Here is a 22,238-nt window from a genome sequence, read left to right as displayed (position 1 = left end):
AAATGTGATATGTCTCCTTTATGTTATCTATACAGACATCCATGATACCATACAATTTTTAGTAAAATTTATAATCTTTGCTTTCTGCGTCGTTGCATAATAATGGCAGACCACAATCCCATTAAAATAGCTTTCTCAATGAACATTATTATTATTATTATTATGCCCCCCTTCGAAGGAGAGGGGTATATTGCTTTGCACAGGCATTTCGGTATGTCGGTCAGTCCGTCGGTAGACCCAAGCTTGTCCGAGTGATAACTCAACAATTCCTGGACGTATGGTCATCAAACTTGACATGAAGGTTGGACCTGATCAGTATTGATTTTAGAGCTCATCGGGTCAAAGGTCAAGGTCCCAGTGACCTTTAAAGGTAAAATAATTTTAAAGCTTGTCCGAGTGATAACTCAACAATGCCTAGACCTATGGTCATCAAACTTGATATGGAAGTTGGGCCTGACCATAAGATGACCCCTATTGTTTTTGGGGCTCATCGGGCCAAAGGTCAAGGTCACAGTGACCTTGAATGGTAAAAGGATGTCCGAGTGATAACTCGACAATGCCTGCACCCTTGGCCCTCATTCTTGACATGGAGGTTGGGCCTGACCAATAGCTGACCTCTATTGTTTTTGGGGCTCATCGGGTCAAAGATGAAGGTCATAGTGACATTGAATGGTAAAAGGTTGTCCGAGTGATAACTCAACAATGCCTGCACCCATGGCCCTCATAATTGACTTGGAGGTTGGGCTTGACCAGTAGATGAACCCTATTGTTTTGGGGGGTCATCGGGTCAAAGGTCAAGGTCACAGTGACCTTGAATGGTAAAAGGTTGTCCATGTGATAACTCGACAATGCGTACACCCATGGCCCTCAAACTTGACTTGGAGGTTGGGCCTGACCAGTAGATGACCCCTATTGTTTTGGGAGGTCATCGGGCCCAAGGGCAAGGTCACAGTGACCTTGAATGGTAAAAGATTGTCCGTGTCATTACTCGACAATGCCTGCACCTATGGCCCTCAAACTTGACTTGGAGGTTGGGCCTGACCAGTAGATGACCCCTATTGTTTTGGGGGGTCATCGGGCCAAAGGTCACAGTGACCTTGAATGGTAAAAGGTTGTCTGAGTGATTACTCGACAATGCCTGCACCCATGGCCATCAAACTTAAATTGGAGCTTGGGCCTGACCAGTAGATGGCCCATATTGAGTTTAGGGGTCATTGGGCCAAAGGTCAAGGTAACAGTGACTTTGAACGTTAAAAGGTTGCCCGATTGATAACTCAACAATGCCTGCGCCCACGGCCCTCAAACTTGACTTGGAGGTTGGGCCTGACCAGTAGATGACCCCTATTGATTTAAGGGGTCAGAGGTCAAGGTCACAGTGACCTTGAAAGCAAACTCGACAATACCTGGACGTATGGTCCTCAAACTTGACATGAAGGTTGGGCCTGACCAGTAGATGACCCCTCTTGACTTTCGGGGTCATCAGGCCAAGGTCAAGGTCACAGTAACCTTTAATGCAAAAAGTTAACAAATCTTCTCCCAGTGATATCTCAACAATGCCTGAATCTATGATCATCAAACTTGACATGTAAGTTGGGCCTGACCAGGAGATGACCCTTATTGATTTTAGGAGTCATTGGGTCAAAGGTCAGGTTCACAGTGACCTTGTATGCGAAAATGTTTCAAGTGATAATTCGACAATGCCTGCACCCATGGCCCTCAAACTTGACTTGGAGTTGTGTCTGACCTGTAGATGACCCCTTATGATTTAAGGGGTCATTGGATCAAAGGTCAAGGTTACAGTGACCTTGAATGAAAAATGCTTGTCTGTTAGATAACATGTCAATGTTTTTACGTTTTCAGCTATTAAATAAACGGTCACAATCTTATTATCAGTAATTCATATTTTCCATAAATGCATTATTTAGTAATGTATACGTACCGAAGGTTATCACTTAAAGTGGGCAGGTCGGGCGCTTTGTTAAGTGCGGAAGGCTGCGCTTATGAGCGTATGAATAACTCACTTATTTAACACTCTTCTAAATATTTAAATGGCAATCTGTCCGGTGATCCCACTGTCGGAGGCATGACCCGGAACTCTTTCTATAAGGCGTGAGACCACAGTTATTTTTAATATACGTTTCATATACACACTAACCTGGCTTTTGACTTTATACACATCCCAATTGAAAAACAAGGACATGGCATCTCTAGAACAATTCAAGACACAAAATATAATTACATGAAAACACCACGTTGACCATTGACCCGGCTGTCAAAATTGAGTAGAAATACATAACCCTACCGGCAAGGAGTCAATCGGCTACAAACAACTAATTTTCAGACTTCCACAAACTATGGTTTTTTCCAATATTTATTTACACTGAAAACTATCAATTTCTGCAATAGAGTGTCACATTCAGTCAAGTTCTCTGCAAAAAGAACCTTTTTTGCTTCTGTTTCATTCAATTTTAATAAAATATTGTCACTTGAAAACAAGCACTCTTTTTTCTGTATTAACATCCGGGTCAACGGGGGGCAGATAACTGTGGTCTTGAACCATAATTCTATAATTTCAACAGTAAATGAAAAGTGGACCGTTTTGACCCGATGCCGTTGCGCACAGAGGTGGAAAGAATTGCACAGTCGTAAGAGCTTCTACATGCTGTTATTACGAGATTAATAAGGGTTGTTAAGCAGTTTGGACTTAAAAAAAATTCAAGCTTCATCACTACATTTAATTATTGATAGAATTATAAAAAAACGAACTACTTCTACATATGTACCGGCATACATCCGAGGTTGTTTTCGTAAAAATGACCGAGGAGCTCTGAATGAAAATTAGTAAACCATTTCTGTGCCAGAGTGTCATTGCGCGTTGGGTATTAGGATTTCCGGGGAACTTTTATTTGTTTTTGTTTTATCGTAAGGCCACTACTTTTATATAAATTGGTTTACAAAACCGGCGGGTCTAATTTTCCGAAAAGTAAAAAAAAAATGAAAAATGAATTTCACTTTTTTTCAAAATTATTTTCCCGACCGTATTGATTTTGGTGCGAATCGAAAGAAAAACGAACAGAGTACGAATGCAGTAGATATCGACTGGTTTGTTGGTCCGTAGCCGTATTCGCCAATATATAGTGATAGCATGTGAGCCAGTCAACTGTTCTGGCAGTCATTCTTTGTATGAAATAATTAATTAAAATATGCAGGAGTGGTTAAAATAACAATAGCAATAAACATTGGCAAATTTAACAGCCGACACAAACAATAACTGTCACGTGATTGTTGGTTTTCCCTGCCAATTTAGGTCATGAACATATTGTTGTTTATAGATAAAAAGTGTCAGTGGCTGCCATCGACACAAATATCTGTGAATTATGTGTGAGAAAAACATTTTATAACATTTTATGATTAAATATCAAATAACAGTGCACTTAGTGTGAGTGGTGAAATCGAAAGTAAAATTTCTAAGTTGAGACCGGTGACCTAGTTTTGCAATTTCGGTCAGTGGTGTTTATGGATTTTAAATCACAGAATGGTTTGGAAATACTTGTCATTGAGTCAATGTAAAGCTTGTGTTTATTCTAGATTACATGTTAATTCATCATTGGGTTAATAGTAGAGGAAAAAAACAATGAAATAGTTGAACACATGTGTCAATGACATTTACCGGGAGTTGTGTGCAAAACATTTAGATAAAACAACACGGAAAACTTTTTTGAATAAGTCCATTTCAATTTGTAAAGAACTTGATATTTCACTATAAATGATATTTGTTGTTGTAACAAAAGGAATACTCTTTAAAATGAAAATTAAACAAGCATGAAGTACAACAATTTATAGACGCATGTATACACAAAATGGCGAAGTTGTGAGAAGATGAAAATATCCTATACATAATTATGGATTTCGCTGTCAGTTCACTATCATTGGTACATAAAGTTAAGTAACATGCTAGATTTATTATTTTGCTATGTGATTTTTATGTACTGATGTGGTAATTTGCTGCAAGATTTGAATTTGAAATTGGTTTGTTGAACATCCAGTGGTAAATATCCCGGTCCGAAAATATCCGGACTTAGCATGAATCGGGTTACACACAACTAGGACCCCGCATGGTAAGGGTTATTAAAACTCAAACCTAGGTCTAGTTTGGTTTTTAGTTTTTCAGGAATTGTTTTCACAATATTAAAGCTCAAATGTCTTCATAAAATGTTACTTCCTTATTTACAAAATTGGTAATTATTTCACTTTATTGACAGTTTCCAATATTGAAATAACTGAAACAATGTTTAGAAAATGAAATGTTTCGTTTTTATACAGATCAATGTTTGTGTATTTTAATGCGTAAAATTCGCCTATTTTTTCAATTTGATATTGGTCAGTTTTTAAGTGTTCTGCATTCACTTTTGCTTTAGCATACCCTTAAAGCTAAACAAATGTCTTGCTGAGTGTGTATCTGTGATAAAAAGTGTAGTTTATACATGCAAACATGTTTTATAGTCAATTTCATTGATGTTTTATATGCACAGTATGTAAGCTTTAATGTGTGTTTAATTAGAACATTATAACTTTGAGTGTATTAAAACATGCATTAATAGCAATTTAAAAACTTAAAATGTCAAGTAAATGATATAAATTTTCAATGCTTTTATGTTGTTCTCTGTTTTTCACCCTTTAAGAGTATGTTTTGTTACTTTTTTTCTTCTCTTTTTTTCGACCACCCGGTGGACATTTTTTCAAAAATTCTTGTAAACCAAAAAAATAAAAAAGGAGTGGCCTTATGTGAGCTCCGGTACAATATATCTTTGTTTAGAAACTCTTAAAGTGACACTCTTATTAAAAAATCAATACATACAAATGTATAACAAACATAAATTTTGACTGATAAACCTTTTACTTCTTACTAAATAATGCATTTATGGAAAATATTAATTACTGATAACAAGATTGTAACCGTGCTTTTAATAGCAGAAAGCACAAAAAATATTAAATGATTGGTGAATGCTAAAATATTTACTGTGATCAACTATAGTCTCATAAGGTAGAATACCGTGTTTTATGCTCATTTCTTTCAAATTCAACTTGGTACCCTTCATAATAACCATTGTTTATGACATTTATTCATCCTTTTATCCTTTCTGGAATATTAAAACACTATACTTAATTGTGGAAAATCTTATTTGGGAGTAATAGTGCATCTTTAAAAGTATACTTGATTATTTTTTGCTGAGACGGCTGCATGCTCATATTAATAGCATTGATGTTTGTGAAAACTAAATGTTTTTCTATTCAAACTTCCTGATAACGTTACAACACGTAATCATCCTTTACTAAAAAAACGTATAAACTACCAGTTTATACAATTGCGGTTGCAATCGTTTGATTGTATAATGTTTTCAAAGTGTTTCTTCCTGGTCGTAGGCAAGTCAGCTTTACGCCAATCAAATTAACTGAGCATATAAATTTGGATATAAATCAAGGCCATTAAAATAAATATCTTTGTCAAAAATAAACAAATTCAAGGTTTTTCACCGAAAGAATGTTGTTTTTGGCGGCGGGGGAGATTTGGGGGTGGGTGGGGGGGGGGGACACTGGTAAACTGAGAGAAAACTGTACTGGTAACAATACACTCATACAGAAATACAGAAGGTAACAACATTGTAAACGTCTTCGTAATTGATTTACAAATCTGTATTGCTCTCAAAGTTTCATAGATACGCTTAAGGAATGCCGTCACCATTACGTCATATGTACTTCCGTTGTGTGGAAAATTCTCAATAAAAAAAATGTTCTTATGATTGATAGATATGTTTTCACATGCTCAATACACTGTAAATCAAAACTATCATTATTCCTGAAACTTTTATACCTTAAGTATCTATTCTTGCTTGATTTATCATTTAGAGTAGAGATTAAAGCATAAACCGCTGCCCTATAGTTGAAAGGTCATTTTGGAAGAACTGTCATGGCGGACGGTGCAATTTTTAGAGTTTGTTTTTCAAGTGGAGTGATTTTTCTTAGGAATAACTTGACCCCCCTTTTTTATTGGCTTAAAATGTAATTTAAAGCTTGTACTTTAAGAATATATGTGGTTATCATAGCCTGCATTCGCTCGAAATGCCTTTAAATGTTGTCTAAAAATTATAATTTTACATTGAATTATATAGGGAAAAACAATGGTGGTGTGTAACCTTAATACGATTTGCAGTATTCCTAGATTTGAGACTGACTATTTAAGATGTTCTTGTCTTATCAAAATAATATATTCTGCCTTTTAAAGTTAACAACGACGTCAATAATCACATGGTTAACTTTATGGCGATTTATATACAATTTAAATGACGGTTGTTGGGTGTCATGCAGTAAGAGGCGGATCCGTGTTCTAGTGGTAACACACTTGACTATCAATCCCGGGGTCGCATGTTCGATTGTCCGTCGCATCCCTAAACATACTAATCGTCTTCCGGGAGGGACATTGAATGGGGGTCCCGTGTGACAGTGCTATACACTGGTGCACGTTAAAGAACCAGGGTAGCTCTAACCAGGGTTACATTCTGTCTGTGCACTATGCTCCAAAAATACCTAAAAAGACTAACAATCTTAACGGAGTACTCGCCGAATGGGCAAGGCCCGAGTGTGTATGATAAAGCTTACACACCACCATATGCAGTAACTGTTTGAACCAAAGCGCATTAAGTACAGATGTGTATTGAACTACTGTTGTAGTACATCCGTTTGGTTTGGGTTTTTTTTTATCGTAATTTGAATTTGAGCTGCATAGCCATAATAACAATGTTTGTGAAAATCGAACTACGTATTTCTATATTTAAACATTAACTTCCTGATATCATAACAACCTCACCATCCTTTACATAAAGGCCTATACATTTTAGCAGCTGATCCTATTACGGATGCTATGCTTTGTTTGTATAATGTGTTCGAACTGTTTCTTCCTGATCGCAGACAAGTCACCTCGGCGCAGTTTAAATAAACTGCGCATATATTATTTAGATATTATTCAAAATGAATATCATTGTTTCGAAAAAAAATAAATTACTATTAACAATATTATAACCGTGCATTTAATAGCTGAAAACTCTCAATCAAACTCTGGTAAAAGACCGAAGGCGGGGCTCCATTAGCGGCGTAGATTGCGCTATATTTCATTTAAAATGGTGAAGAAATTAGTGAAGTTATTTTTGTTTAAAGTCTTCATTCGAAGCAAAATGTTGCCTTACGACGTAGCATTTATGACGCAGTTTATCACGTTGTATACACACACTGTTCAACAAATTTCTGAACAATCAGGCCTTTCGATTTTAATGACTTATTATTACACATTTCTTTTGTCACTGACTTATATCCCAAAGAACGCGAATAACGAGTTCTATACAATTTCAATGACGATAGTAGGGTGAATATGCAATGAATGTGTTGATCCATAGTGCAATAAGTAGCATGTGTATATTGAACTACCGTTGTAATTAATCCGCACGGTATTTACTGCACGGTATTAGCTCCGCCCACCGGTTACCGTTCTTGAGATTAGACATCATGTGTAAACGGAAACATGTTAGGCAACAAAGAAAGAATTTAGCTCGCATTGTATAACGTTGAATAACATTCCGTCCAATGCACTTCATGGAGTTTAAGTGCATATATACTCATACATATATGCTTGTGGACAGGTGGCGCCAATTTCTCAATTTAAACGTAACAAGCTTAAAGGTCTGACTTAATATTGATTATACTCCACAAAATTAGTTAACAAAGATATACTCCCTCTATATTAAAAAAAATCTTAACAGTGTAAATATAACACGAATAATTTCAGAACAAAAATAGTGAGCTGGGTGAAATCCTGTTATAAGGGACTTCTGATGTTTTCCTGTAGATTTTTCTTGTATGTTAACTATCTGTGTTTTGCTTGTTTATTGATTTTATTCATTAATTTTGACTGTTTAATTGACCTTGAATGATACAAACTGAAATATAGTTCGCCAATAAAATGTGTACTTCAAATATACGGAAATTCATTGACCACAAGCGAAAACCTGTCAAATGACAGTTATTAAATCGAACGCGTACAAACTTTAACGATGAATTAAATTTTGCTAAGTTATCTTATTAATCTTTATACATGTCAACATGTTTGAACTAGTGTGTATGTCTTTTTGTGGATAAAGAGTTTATTTCAGTATATTTATTAGAATACAATTATGGTCAATGAAGAGGATGGCCACTCTAGACATTTCATTTGAACTGTTTGCCTGTTGTTAACTTAATCAAGCTTTCAGTTATGATAAAAATACATTCAAATGAAATCTTTCAAAGGATTAAATCGAATGGATTTACGATCAAACAATATAGAGTTGTGTTTTCATTAATATCAAATTGAAAGTGGTTCTTCGATTATGTTGGAATATCAAAAATGATTTTGTTCGACCCGTCGCAGTTTTCTCTGTATTTAAAAACAATACTTCTCTTGCACAACATAGTTTACTTTCAAAATTCGTCATTACCGGCATCATCGTGTAAGTTATTCTTCTTATGTACATATAGCATTTCAAACGTTTTGTTTTTGTTTCATCTGATGAGCATTAACAGTGTCATCACTGTCGCATCTTTAGATCATTGTCGAGTCACAATGAACCCATACGTCTAATATTTTGGAATAATTTATTTATTTTATTATTTATATAAAATAACCCTAAACTTATGCTAAGAAATATAATCTGGTTTGGTAATTTGAGTCAAACGACAAGTACAAAAATGTCAAAATCTAATATGATAGTTATTCAGGAAATTAAAAGATCAAATAACAATGGTGGTATATGGTTTCCTTGACCTTGTCCTACATCAGTAGAATATGAAACACACTTAGCCACTACATGTTTCAATCAAACACAGCTTTATTGAACATTATTGTTTATATTTCTAACCATCGTTGAAATGTTATGAAGGAAAAATATTTTCTTTAAGGTATGGCGGACCTTAGCTATCAAATGCGTCTTGCTAATCCATAAATGCTCCGGAATGTCAAACATGTTTCGGTTCTTTCTAGTACGCAAAGATGATGAAGGGACCGGTTACAGTATTGACAATGGGGGAGTTCCCATACCGGAAAAGGACAGGCGAGTTAGCAGGAACTATTTTCTCCGAGCCGAGCAGGTCGAATGGGACTATCTCCCGTTGCAAGAAAACATGGTCGATTCCTATCAAGAGTAAGTTATATTGACCAGACTTACCTTCCGAGGGGGGAATGTTAAAATAATAATAATACAGTCACTTAGAAACTTTCTCCCCTTGACTATTTAAACATGTTTAAGACGCTCCGTCCGGCATTCTTTTGAAAACGTTATGTGTACTTTTTTGGCATGTTCAATCATTAAACATGAATTACCAATACTCGCTACCAAAAAGATTTCCGTTTAACTATTGTATTGGGAACATAAATGAAGATTCTTGTCTTGCTCGAAGATAAAAGTCGACGTTTTGTCAAAGCATTGGTGCTGTCGCCGTCGTCGTCCTGCACACTTTCCAGCCATGTACAATTACTCAAAACCAATTTAAGTTGTATAACTAGTTTGACACTTGGTATGCATGTTAATAAAGTGTATGACTAGCAAGTTCCATAACTCTAGCTTAAAATAGTAGATTGAGTTATGCATCTTGACAAACTGATAATAACCGACGAGCCCTGGTATCCGCTTGAGATAATGCAATTGTATTGTCAATTGTAACCACGCCCCCCCCAGGTTCGGGGAATGCCGGGGACTTTGACTTGCGGTCCAGCCAAGCCCAGGTAAAATGCCTGCCCTGCGGAGGCCAACTGCTGGTAAAATCCCCGCCAAATGCTCCCACTTCCCAGGGACTCTATGTAAGGCCCATTCCCCGTTAATTTAGGCGCGAAGACAAAACCACCGCATTCACCCGGGACTGTGGGGCCTCCTGGAAGGTAAAAACACGGCCCATTTCCCCGGCTATCCCCGGTATACCCCCCGACCTGGGGGGGGGGGTCGTGGTTACATTTGACTGGTGCATAATCTTTTAAATATTTTATTTTGTGTTTATCAACAGATATCTGGAAGACACACTGAAAAACAAGATTAATCGGGTTGGCAGCAAGTACAACAAGTATGTCTTTAAACAGTATACGGACGGAACCTACACACAGGAAATCAAGTCGCCACCGTCTTTCGGTTACGTTGGACCGCTCCTGCGCGGAGAGGTGGGAGAAGTCATGCGCATCCACTTCCGGAATGATATCGACATCCCAGCGTCCGTGCATCCACATGGAGTGAAATACACGAAGGCCAACGAAGGTATTCTAGTAAACACTGTCTTTGGATAATCCTTAATGTTCAATGAATATAAACTCACACATGTCCAAAAAACGTATATACAGTCGAAGCCCGATAGCTCGACCTCGCTTAGCTCGATATCCTCGTTGGCCCGAACTGGATGTTTAGGACCGTTTTTTCTAAAGAATGTAAGCGTTCCCACTTGGCTCGAATTTCCCGAGGGTCGATGTTATTTTGCCGGTCCCTGGGAGCTCGAGCCAACGGGATTCGACTATATATTACTGTCAACATATTATGCTAAGGGTACCGATGGCTACTACTAGCATGCCCTCTAACAAGCCTTCAATTTATAACACTAAGGCCAAAAAGAGTCTTGGTTCGGGTTACATCCTTTGGAAAACAGATAGGGAAGGTTAGGTTTTAATTTATTGCTTATTAATTTTATTAGGCTTAATGCTTGAACGTTATTGTCATCATTTGAGAAATGTGCTAAAGACTTTAAGCTTTAAAGGTTTTAAACTACATTATTAAATACACACTCATTTTTATTCAATTTTTATCTGCTTCCTGTAAAAACGGTAAATTCGACGCTATTTCGTATGTTTTTCGCGCATGCCTGTATAGAGGCATTTCGCGCTCAACACGTAGAAAGTAAGCTTTTATATTTGGTATTCTTAACAATTACTTGCCGATTTAATTGTTAGGAATACCAAAACAACCCACTAACCATTACTAACAAAACGATTACAAATATGGTAAATCGAACAGTCAATCATTTCCATTTCATTTGAAACAAATTTCTGTCCAGGTGCAAACTACACAGATGGTACATACGGTTCCGCCAGGAAAGACGACGGCATCCCGCCCGGCGGCCAGTATACGTACACGTGGGATGTGACGTCAGAGTTTTCCCCACGCGACGGAGATCCGAGTTGCCTCCCTTTCGCTTACCACTCCCACGTGCATCCCATGATGGATATCAATTCGGGCCTTGTAGGGTTACTTGTTGTCTGCAAGAAGGGTGTGTGTTGAAATCATTTAACACCGTTAAAATGTATGGTCGAACCCTGTTCGCTCGAACTCCCAGGGACCAGCGAAAACACATCGAGTCTCGAAAAATTCGACCCAAGCGGGAATCCTTACCTTCAATATAAAGAAATCGGTCCTTTAATATGGATTTGCACGTATGTTTGTCATGAAATACTGAACAAAAAGTTAAACTTTCACTTTCCATGTATGTCAATAGATACATAATGAGATTCAAGAAGTATTTGTTTAAAAAAAGCAAATCACACCGCTCTAGCAATTGGTGTAAGCATGAAATACACAATGTATTCAAACGGTGTTTCCTTCCATCGAAATAATCTTGACGGTCCCGCAAAACGAGTTACGACCTTAATGCATGTTTGCAGGAACGCTTAGCGCCGAGGGAACCCGTGCCGACGTTGACAGGGAACATGTTTTGTACTTTGACTCCATCGACGAGGGCGCCACCTGGCTGACAGACGAGAATCTCAAGCGCTGCGGTGACCCGGATGAGTGCAAGCGCCTGTATGAGTCGGGGGATCCGGACTTCGAGGAAAGCCTAAAGAAAGATTCAATAAATGGTAACTGGTATCTCTTAATTGAATAAAACATGTACAACATTAAATCACAAAAATGTCGGATACAGTCGTTATTTCGAACTCTTTTATCTCGATGTTCTGGTTATGTCGAACCTATCGATTTTTTCGTTTAGTTTTATTCTTTTTGTCTTTCGTATTTATCGAATGTTCGTTATCTCGAAGTATTTCACGAGGTCCAAACGAATTCGACATATTGAGTTATGAATGTAATTTGTAGGGTTTTTTAATCCATTTTCACTTTTATCATAAAAGTTTTATGACCTAATTTGTCGTTCAGGTACTTTTATCCATACCAGAGCGGCAGTCCGTGTCATCTAAAAAATACATAAAGAAGTTACACTAGTTATAATCAAAAGTTCAAAAAACATATTCAAATTAAGTTTTAATTGAAATGTTTTGCTACGAGCTTGAATAAAGTTACATGTGAAACAGCATTATATTTATCACTCTCGTTGGCACTATGCTACGCCAGAGGGTTGTCTGGTGTTTTGAAACAAACAGGGGTTTGTAGACCAAACCAACTTGTCCGGCTTTTTTACCACAAAACCAAACATAATCAAGTAAATGTAGGGAAGAACTCAATAACGAACCCTTTTCAAAACAGTTGGAGTTAACTAAAGCATTACAGTCGAATCCCGTTAGCTCGAACTCCTTGGGACCGGCGAAAATACTTCGATCCTAGAAAAAGCGAGCCAAGCGGGAACGCTTACCATCAGTATAAAGAAATCGGTCCTGTTCATCTAGTTCGAGCCAAAAAGGAATTCGAGTCAAGGGAGTTCGAGCCAACGGGGTTCGACTGAATGCTTATTTTGTTTTACTTAAAAGGGTACATGTACGATAATCTACCAAACATGACTGTGTGTGCGGGGGAGCGTGTGGCCTGGTATATCTTCTCACTCAGCGCTGAGCTCCACCCGGTCAATATATATGGGCAGACGTTTCTTGGGAGCAGACACAGGTACTAGTTGTTGAAAACCGTTTATGAATACAATTTGAAAGCACGTGTTGTATATGTTACGTCGGTCATTTGGTCAGGTACTAGTAGAAGTTCGGTGCATAGGTCGGTGGGTGAATCTGTCGGTCGGAGGATTGGTCAAAGATTAACCGGTTGTCAAAGACATGGTAATGACTCCTATGCAGAACAATGCTTTCTTGACGGTTAGTTGTTTGACAATAATTAAGTTAATAATTAAACTCATGTAGCACATGTTCGTCTGATTTTCAAAGAAATGGTGAGGTATTGTTGTCGTCGCCGTCAGCGATGTCGGCATCGAGGTAATTGTAATGTAAAATGACGTTAGCTTTGACCCTAACTTAAAAAGAACGCTAATGGTTTTCGAGTAAGAAACCGTACACATGTCATCGTCAATACGCACATTTAATTTTTGAATTATTTCCCTTTCCGACTGAAACAAAAACGTTCGTTTTGGTTCTGCGGCGCCTTTGTTTATTTTTCCGTTTGTTTATTTTATGACGGGGCCCTTGTTTGACGCAGCGGCGGGTCCGTGTTCTAGTGATAACACACTTGACTGTCAATTAAGGGGTCGCAAGTTCTATTAAAGAATAAATCGTTTCCGGGAGGGACGTAATATGGGGATCCGTGTAACAGTGCTATAGAGCACGTAAATAAAGGGTAGCACTAACCAGGGTTTCATTCTATCTGTGGACTATGCTAAAAAAACAAAATTACTAACTATCTTATCGCAGAATGGGCAAGGCCCGAGTGCGAGTATAAATATCAAATAAGCTTACATACCACCACCCGTGTATCGCCCCTCCCGAAAGACCGTTACTTTTATTAATACTAAGGCGGGGCATTGTACCTGCGACCCCTGGATTGACAGACAAGTGTCTATATCATTAGACCAAGGAACCGCCACCGGACGAAAAATGGAAATATCTCTGTTACAGGTCGACAGTTATCGGCATATGGTCGGCGACTTTCCGTGAGGCGGAAATGGTGGCTCGTAACCCCGGCATGTGGCTCGTGCAGTGCATGAACTCCGAGCATAACACAAGTAAGAAATTCAGTTTTGTATCTGGAAACAACAACAACAAACAACAACCATAGCATAACAAACTGTCCCGTACAGAAAAATCTGATTGTTTGAAATTGAAAGAGGTACATAATGTCAGTGCATGCCAAACCAGGATAGGTTTATATTTATATTTTGTTAAGTACGGGAACATGTCAACAATGACAGAAACAACTCGCATGAAAAAATGTCAATCGTAAAAACTCGGCCATCTCCGGCAAGCTTCGACCTGTTGTATAATGCCCGAGGTGTTCCGATTGTGTTTTGTTCTTGGAAACGAACGACATATATAAATGTATGCATAACTTGTTTTTGATAAATAGATATCAAGCCAATATCTGTCCAATATATATTTAACACGTACTTATCATGCAGACGGCATGAAGGTCTACCTGACGGTGCGTGACTGTGGGGGCGTGATGCCGGAACAGCTGAGCGGTCGGGTCCGCACCCACTTCCTATCTGCAGAGATGGAAGACTGGAACTACGCCCCTTCCGGTCGGAACTTGTTTGACGACCGAGATTTAGTTGCTCCCAGCACGTTAGTACATTAATTATTGATGTAATTTGTTTGGGTAAAAACAACTTTTGAAGAATATGGGTAATGTAGTATTATTAATTAAGACGAGACAATATTTCGGCCAAAGTTTCAAAATGCGTCAGTTTTCCTAACCTTACAATAAGTGATTATGATTTGCGTGCGTTTCAGTGAATCGGAGAAGTATTTTGCGAAAACCTACAACGGAAAACCGATGATAGGCGGCATATACCGGAAGACACGTTTCTTCGAGTACGACTCAGTACAGTACATGACGCGCAAAAACCGGACGGCCCAAGAAGAGCACATGGGTCTGCTTGGGCCGGTGATCCGGGCGGAACTAGGGGACGTAGTGAGCGTCACGCTCCTTAACCTGTCACCGTTTCCGGTTTCCGTGGTGATGCAGGGCGTCAGTATTGACAGCTCCCAGAACGGCATGGGGATGAAAATGGCCGGGGGAGGTATGGAGGGATTTCTTTGCTAAGTGTCGAGATTTACCTTGGAAAGTGAACATTACAATCATTATTAAAATAGGTTTTCAAAGAAGTAACTCGACGTTTACCTAATGCTGACAATTTCGTACACAGAGTGATGATGCTAAGCGTACCATCTGAAATAGATCTTCTTTATCAAACCTCTGATGAATGAGAACGAATTCTGAGTAAAGTGAATTCTCCATTGTTTTTTTTTTCTTGTCTGTAAGTGAAAATGTCTGCAAAAATAGCATACAGAATACTTAATGGTGGTGTTTTAAAGTCTTGTCTTTTTGTATTAAGGGTGTACGGCGTTCATATATGTTCATAAACATCATTGTGTGTTCATTTGACAATAGGAGACAACAACTACACTGGTCGTTTTGTACAGCCCGGGGAGTTAGGATCATACACGTTCACGGTCCCGTGGGGAGTAGGGCCGGGGGACGACGACTCCGCCTGTCTGACGTACATGTACTACTCGGGCGTCAATATGGAGAGGGACATCAACACGGGGCTCGTGGGGCCGCTCCTCATTTGTAGACCGGGAACGTTAGATGCGTACTCCAGTAAACAGGTAAATTGTTTTAAAACCGGTAAGCAGGTGAATTGTATACACCGGTAAACAGGTAAATTGAATACTCCGGCAAATAAGTTAATTGTATACTCCGGTTAACAGCTAAATTGTATACTCTGGTAAACAGGTGAATTGTATACTCCGGTAAACAGGTTATTTCTATACTCCGGTAAATAGGTTAATTGTATACTCCGGTAAATAGGTTAATTGTACACTCCAGTAAACAGGTTAATTGTATACTCCGGTTAACAGGTTAAATTGTATACTCCGGTAAACAGGTTAATTGTATACTCCGGTAAACAGGTAAATTGTATACTCCGGTGAACAGGTTAATTGTATACTCCGGTAAATAGGTTAATTGTATACTCCGGTAAACAGGTTAATTGTATACTCCGGTAAATATATCAATTGTATACTCCGGTAAACAGGTTAATTTTATACTCCGGTTAACAATTAAATTGTATACTCCGGTAAATAGGTTAACTGTTTACTCCGGTTAACCGGTAAATTGTATACTCGGTAAACAGGTTAACTGTATACTCCGGTGAACAGGTTAATTGTACACTCCGGTAAACAGGTAAATTGTATACTCATGTAAACAGGTACAATGTATACTCCGGTTAACAGGTACAATGTATACTCCGGTTAACAAGTAGAGGGTATACCTCGGTAAACACATTAATTGTTAAATCCTGTCAACATGTATTTGTATACTGCGGCAAACAGGTAAATCGTAAAATCCGGTTAACCGGTAAATTGTATACTCGGTAAACAGGTTAACTGTATACTCCGGTGAACAGGTTAATTGTACACTCCGGTAAACAGGTAAATTGTATACTCATGTAAACAGGTCAATTGTATACTCCGGTAAACAGGTACAATGTATACTCCGGTTAACAAGTAGAGGGTATACCTCGGTAAACACATTAATTGTTAAATCCTGTCAACATGTATTTGTATACTGCGGCAAACAGGTAAATCGTAAAATCCGGTTACCAGGTTACTTGTATAGTCCGTAAGTCAGGTAAACCTTTTCTGTGATGTTAAAACTGACCCTGTTGATTTCTCCTATTCTATTTCTCCGACAATGTAACGTGGCAATAGAGAGGTTAAGAAACTGTAAGTGTACGGGTACGTATACATGTTGTCTACTTTTCATTCACAACGTCATCCAGGTAGATGTGCATTGTATGCGTTTTGAATGGCACGTACGTTCGCACGAGGATAGTGATTTATGCGATTATCATTGTACACGTACAAGTTCTAAAATAAATTTTGCAAACGGTTTTTAAACCCAGCTGCAGCTATAACCTGTACGTGTAGGGACGCTATGGCTAAATTCCAACTGCCCGGATGTGGAACAGGATGCACTTTCTCTTTATAGATTAATTTTAAAGTGAATTTCCTTAGGAGAAGCATGACATGCCAATTTTATTGCCTAAATCAGTTACATTTGAACTTAATTTTAAGGAAATGTGGGTTGTCACATAAGTGAAACGCTAAAATGGCATTTTTTCCAGTGTTCAGTTTTTGAAATGTTTAAGGAAATTAATTAGCTGTTTGTAACCTGTACACGTATAATTCGTGTTTTGCGCAAGTTGCGCTCGTTCTGTCAACCCATCCCAAAGACTCTAATTTACCTATTTACAATGGGTGGTTTTCGATATGCAACTGAAGTCAATCTTATAGTCATACATCATTGACTTCATTCACTCTATTGGTCAGTTATTGATAAGAAGTAATCCGATTAGCTACATCGTTCTTAAATCCAATAAAGACCAATATTGAATACCAACCCATTGTACGTTTAAACGTACCCGAAGACTAAGGTCGTTGTTGTCAAGGACTCTTGTAGCGGTTTCGAACCCCGGTGTGATTTTTAACTTAGAACTTTACTGGTACATAACTGCTCCCATGATTTTTAATAAAAACACTATATATGAGCTGGGGTTTGGGAGGTTCCAGCGCAAGCATGGCTGTATTTTATCTGATATTTTAAAAGATTACATAATTTTTATTTTAGAGGTTCGTTGATCGTGAGATGTTCCTGTATTTCGCGAGCATTGACGAGAATCTATCCTGGCACATTGACCACAACGTCGCTACTAACGTTAACGACAGCGTTGACGCGGATGACGAGGATTTTGTGGAGTCGAACTTTATGAGAGGTGAGGGTGATTTTCTGTCAGTAGATTACCGGGACAAACAACACTTAAAGGGGCAGTTGATACAGAAACATATTTATTTTTTGTGTTTTAATGCATTATTATGTTTAACTTTCACTGTAATGATAGAAATACAAAAAACACGTATGATTAGTGCACAGATAAACTATATAAGCGATATTTAAGCGCTTTAACGACTGGGGAAATTGTGGCCATGGAAGTTTTAATTGAGAGAAAAAACACTATATAAAAAGCTTAACAAAATTCATCTATACAAATCAAGTCAACCGAACCCATGCAATTAATATTCGAGAGGTTGCGAAACACAACGTGTACGAGTACTTGTACGTGTGGACTTCTTTTTGTGAACTACGTCAGCCATATATGTGCACTGTGTACACGCTTAGAATAATATGTACTATATCACGAGGAAAGTGGTGTATGGTGTCGGACCACATCGAACTATCCCTCTTTGTTATAAGTAAAATGACTCCTGTTTACCACTTTTTTATGGATTCCCAGAAAAGCCCTAAGCTTTAACACTAACTTTCTACTAATTATGAATACTTTGCTCTACGTACATGTACCGAATGCGTCGTGTTTAGCTACCTTACTAGTACAATGTACAAGGGTAGTATATTTTATATAAGTAAACTACGGTGTTCCGTTACGGCCATCGTGTCTTTGGTCTAATCCGAAGGAGCGAAGACGCGAAGGGACGATGGCGAAAGAGCGAAAGGACGAATGCGGAGACGGGAAGTACGCAAAAGTAGGAAAGAACGAAGGAGATGTGACTTTTGGGTCGATATTGACATTTAAATAACGTGTCAAAAACCATGGTAAAATGCGTGTTTCTATGATTATGTACATGTCGGGTATTTGATTATTTAAAGCGGTAAACGGACTTGCCTACGGTAATCTTGAGGGACTTGACGTCTGCCGTGACGACAACGTTGTTTGGCACGTGCTCAGTTTCGGGCAGACGGAGGGAAATCACGTGGTCACCTTTAACGGAAACAACGTAGTCATTGACGGAACATTCCGGGATTCTCACGTCATCATATCCGGTCAGACGTTTAGCGCTCTTATGAAGCCGGACAACGTTGGTACGAATGTTTCTTTTTAATATTTTTTAACATTAAGACGACACACCGCTCATGTTGTATTTCCGTTCTGGTGCTTGCGATTTTTGAATAGCCGAAAGTTGCATAAATAAGCCAACAGCATTGAAAATCTCGCTCTTATGACGTCATACCTCAAGTCTTATTTCATAATGAAGGCAACTGGTCCCTCTACTGTCACAACACCTATCATTACGACGCGGGTATGACGGCCATGTACCACGTGGACAAATGTGGCGCCGCCTACCGAACTTTCTATCCGACGACCGGAAATGTCCGCCACTACTACATCGCCGCCATTGAGCGCAAGTGGGACTACTCTCCAGATACAATATTTCCACTTGACGGGAGCAACTATTCGCATCCCTCACAGTAAGATCACCTATAAGGCAATTACACATGTGCTATATCGTTAACTTCGGCGGATTTAAATGCGATTATATAGACCTGCATGCACCGTAATATGATATGGTTCTTTTCCAGTGAGCAACACGGACGTGTGCAAAAAGAGGGCAAATTCATCGGAAGTATATATACAAAGGCCCTCTACCGAGAGTTCACAGACAGCACCTTTACAGAGGAAAAGGTCCGCTCCGCTGACGAGATACACCTTGGCATCATGGGACCTTTCATTAAAGCGGAAGTAGGCGACACAATTGAAGTTGTGTTCAAGAATATGGCGTCAAGACCTTACTCTATCCATGCGCAAGGGGTACGCTACAATAAGACATACGAGGGTATGGCGTACGCAGACGGACAGACGGACAAGAGAGGCGACAGTGTCCAGCCGGGGTCTACTTTCACCTACAGATGGGATGTCCCAACTTCCTCTGGTCCTTCCAATCATGGACAGAAATGTGTTAACTTTTTGTATCACTCCGCGGTAGATCCCGTAAGAGATGTGTACGCCGGTCTTGCAGGACCAATCGTTGTTTGCCGAGCTGGTATCCTTGACAACAGTGGCAAGCGTACTGATTCTGTCGAGAAAGAGTTCGCACTACTTTTTCAAGCGTTTGATGAAAATAAGAGTTGGTATTTGAACCAAAACATTCAGGAAAACTGTCCAGATGCAGATACATCGACGCCCGAATTTGAAGAAAGCAACAAATACGACTCAATAAATGGCCTTATCTATAACAACGTTCAAGGTTTGGTCGCAAAAACAGGTGACAATATAGCATGGTACGTGATTGGTCTAGGTGAAAACGAGGACATGCATACGGTTCATTTTCACGGGCACACTTACACATATCGCACCGGCCAGAGTCACGAAGGTGACGTCATAGAAGTGTTTCCGGGCACCTATGAGACGGTAGAAATGTTCGCAAATAATCCTGGCACGTGGCTTTTACACTGTCACGTGGAACAGCACATGCAAGACGGAATGATTGCAACATATACCATTCTTGAAAACAATGAATAAAATAAAAGTTCCCTTTTAACCCCTGACCTTAGCACACTCCTCTTCTTACAGACGCGTGGCGATAGAGCTGTGTTGGAGTGTGTGTGTTTTTAAAAAAAATAATATATATTACCATTTTCAACAAAAGTACTTTATCTATATTAACAAATTTGGTTTCCCTCTTTGTTTAGTAAAATCCTCCGTATAACTGGTTTGCTCCGATCCGTTCGCGATATGAAAGCAATAACGAATAAGGCATGGAAAAGATGAGCACTGACCTTATCAACCGGAACTCCTCGGCCATTATCCAACAGATATGACCTCTGAAATAATAAGAGTCTTTAAAAATTGTCCATCATAGCAGCGCCAATTGAAACATGTTGGATATGTTTTCAACCGTCAACGGACATGAATGTTATAGAAAGGAGAAGTACTTACATTATACCGGTCCTGAAAGTTCATTTTCAAGTGATTCCTAACTTTGGTTCAACTGTTGTTTCTTGTTACAAAATGTATTGTATATAATTATTTATAGTTGTTAGTGTTATAAACTATTTTATGATATCTTTTGAAGATGTTTTGCCTATTGTTTTGGTAAAAGTATGTTTCATATATAACTATTTAAATCAACCTTTAAGTAACAAATGCATGGTTTTGTGTACAGTTTTAACAATATGGTGGAGCTTCTGCATGTAGCCATTACTTCTGAATTTCTACCAAACAATGATATCGCACATGGTCCTTTGCCTCTTCCGTCAAGTTTCTAAATGATGTTTCAACACAGTACGTGTTGAATCACTGTCCGCCATTTTGTTTTTCAAAGTGAACAAGTTTTCGGATGGAACGATCCGACGAAACTGAATCCGGATGTGGGTTTCGATAGTTTCAAAAACAAGTTTCGGTTTTAGTTAGAAAAAAAAAGATAAAACTGGTTTTCATTTTATTTGAAACAACAAATACACAGTTCGTGAAACCAATATAAAAGCAATTCAACAAAAACGCCCTAAATAAGGATAAATCGACCTTTTTCGGCGATTGCTGTTTAACCTCAGGTTTAACCAAGATGTTAGACAAATGATTTAGATTATAGACTAATCAAATATTGTTTTTAATTAATAATATCAAAGAAAAACGGAATTGAAACGTTTTGATTACTTTGTTTTTAAGTCGTCGAGCCTACGAGAGACACTTTAAGTTATAAGATGAAGTTTTGAACTGATTTTTTGTGGATATTAATACTTCCTTTTAATTGCTTTCCTTATAAAATAGCTTTCTGTGAACACACATAAAGTGTTATATTTAAGTTCAAAACATTTGATTTTTTTAAAAAAAACATTATGTTTTATAGTTATTTCTTGTCGATTTAGTGTGAATAAAATCCTTGAAAACTTGCGAATATTGTGTGATTAATTTTGGAAATATTAAGCTAGTATTAAAGTCTGCATTCGGTTAAGTTAAAAAGATCTGCTGATCATACTGATAGATAACAAAAAATGTTTTCATCGTCATGCATCCAATGCGAATTTCTATGGGATTGACTGGTAAAAATTGTGCACCCGGGGTACATGATCGCCAATAACTCGCGAATACACGGCTACGCATACTATAAGTTACGGGGTTAGTAAGCTCTCACCCGATATGGTTTTGGTATATCCCATATCTGACAGGTCAGCTACTTACCCCGTAACGTATATATCACGTCGACAACCTGTTTACATGTTTAAATGTTTCATTTATTAATCGGATTCGGAAAATAGACGCCATTTTGGTACGATATAAATTTGGTGATCCAATATTGAAAAATATAGGGTCACCGTGTGACCAGTCATGGACCAATCGCGTTGAGTCATTTATGTTGGAGGCGTGCTTTATACAGTGTAAGCAATGGGCCACACAATGTGATGGATCCGTAGTCCAGTGGTTACACACTTGACTATCAATCCAGGGGTCGCAGGTTTGATTACCCGTCGCATCACTAAAAAGTACTAATCGTC

General features: G+C 38.5%; 1 protein-coding gene across 4 annotated transcripts in view; it reads left to right on the top strand.

Moving 5' to 3' along the window:
- LOC128242340 (hephaestin-like) overlaps window positions 1–21,565 on the top strand; it is a 123,293-nt gene extending 101,728 nt beyond the window's left edge. For 3 of the 4 annotated variants that reach the window (XM_052959454.1, XM_052959469.1, XM_052959463.1), the window contains 13 exons: window positions 9,068–9,227; window positions 10,084–10,328; window positions 11,116–11,328; window positions 11,720–11,914; window positions 12,758–12,890; window positions 13,844–13,950; window positions 14,344–14,509; window positions 14,678–14,967; window positions 15,339–15,556; window positions 17,580–17,724; window positions 18,615–18,827; window positions 19,001–19,214; window positions 19,326–21,565. In XM_052959454.1, the coding sequence (XP_052815414.1) occupies window positions 9,068–9,227; window positions 10,084–10,328; window positions 11,116–11,328; window positions 11,720–11,914; window positions 12,758–12,890; window positions 13,844–13,950; window positions 14,344–14,509; window positions 14,678–14,967; window positions 15,339–15,556; window positions 17,580–17,724; window positions 18,615–18,827; window positions 19,001–19,214; window positions 19,326–20,265 (3,239 nt within the window). In that variant the 3' untranslated portion in view covers window positions 20,266–21,565. Of the gene's footprint in view, window positions 1–3,977; window positions 4,119–9,067; window positions 9,228–10,083; window positions 10,329–11,115; window positions 11,329–11,719; window positions 11,915–12,757; window positions 12,891–13,843; window positions 13,951–14,343; window positions 14,510–14,677; window positions 14,968–15,338; window positions 15,557–17,579; window positions 17,725–18,614; window positions 18,828–19,000; window positions 19,215–19,325 lie in introns of those variants that run through there. The other variant, XM_052959475.1, reaches the window with a different exon arrangement.
- Window positions 21,566–22,238: the final 673 nt, after the last annotated feature.

This window comes from Mya arenaria, chromosome 2, assembly GCF_026914265.1.
Source record: "Mya arenaria isolate MELC-2E11 chromosome 2, ASM2691426v1".
NCBI lineage: Eukaryota > Metazoa > Mollusca > Bivalvia > Myida > Myidae > Mya > Mya arenaria.
Note: the sequence above shows the minus strand (reverse complement) of the source record. Positions and strands in the feature narration are given on the sequence as shown.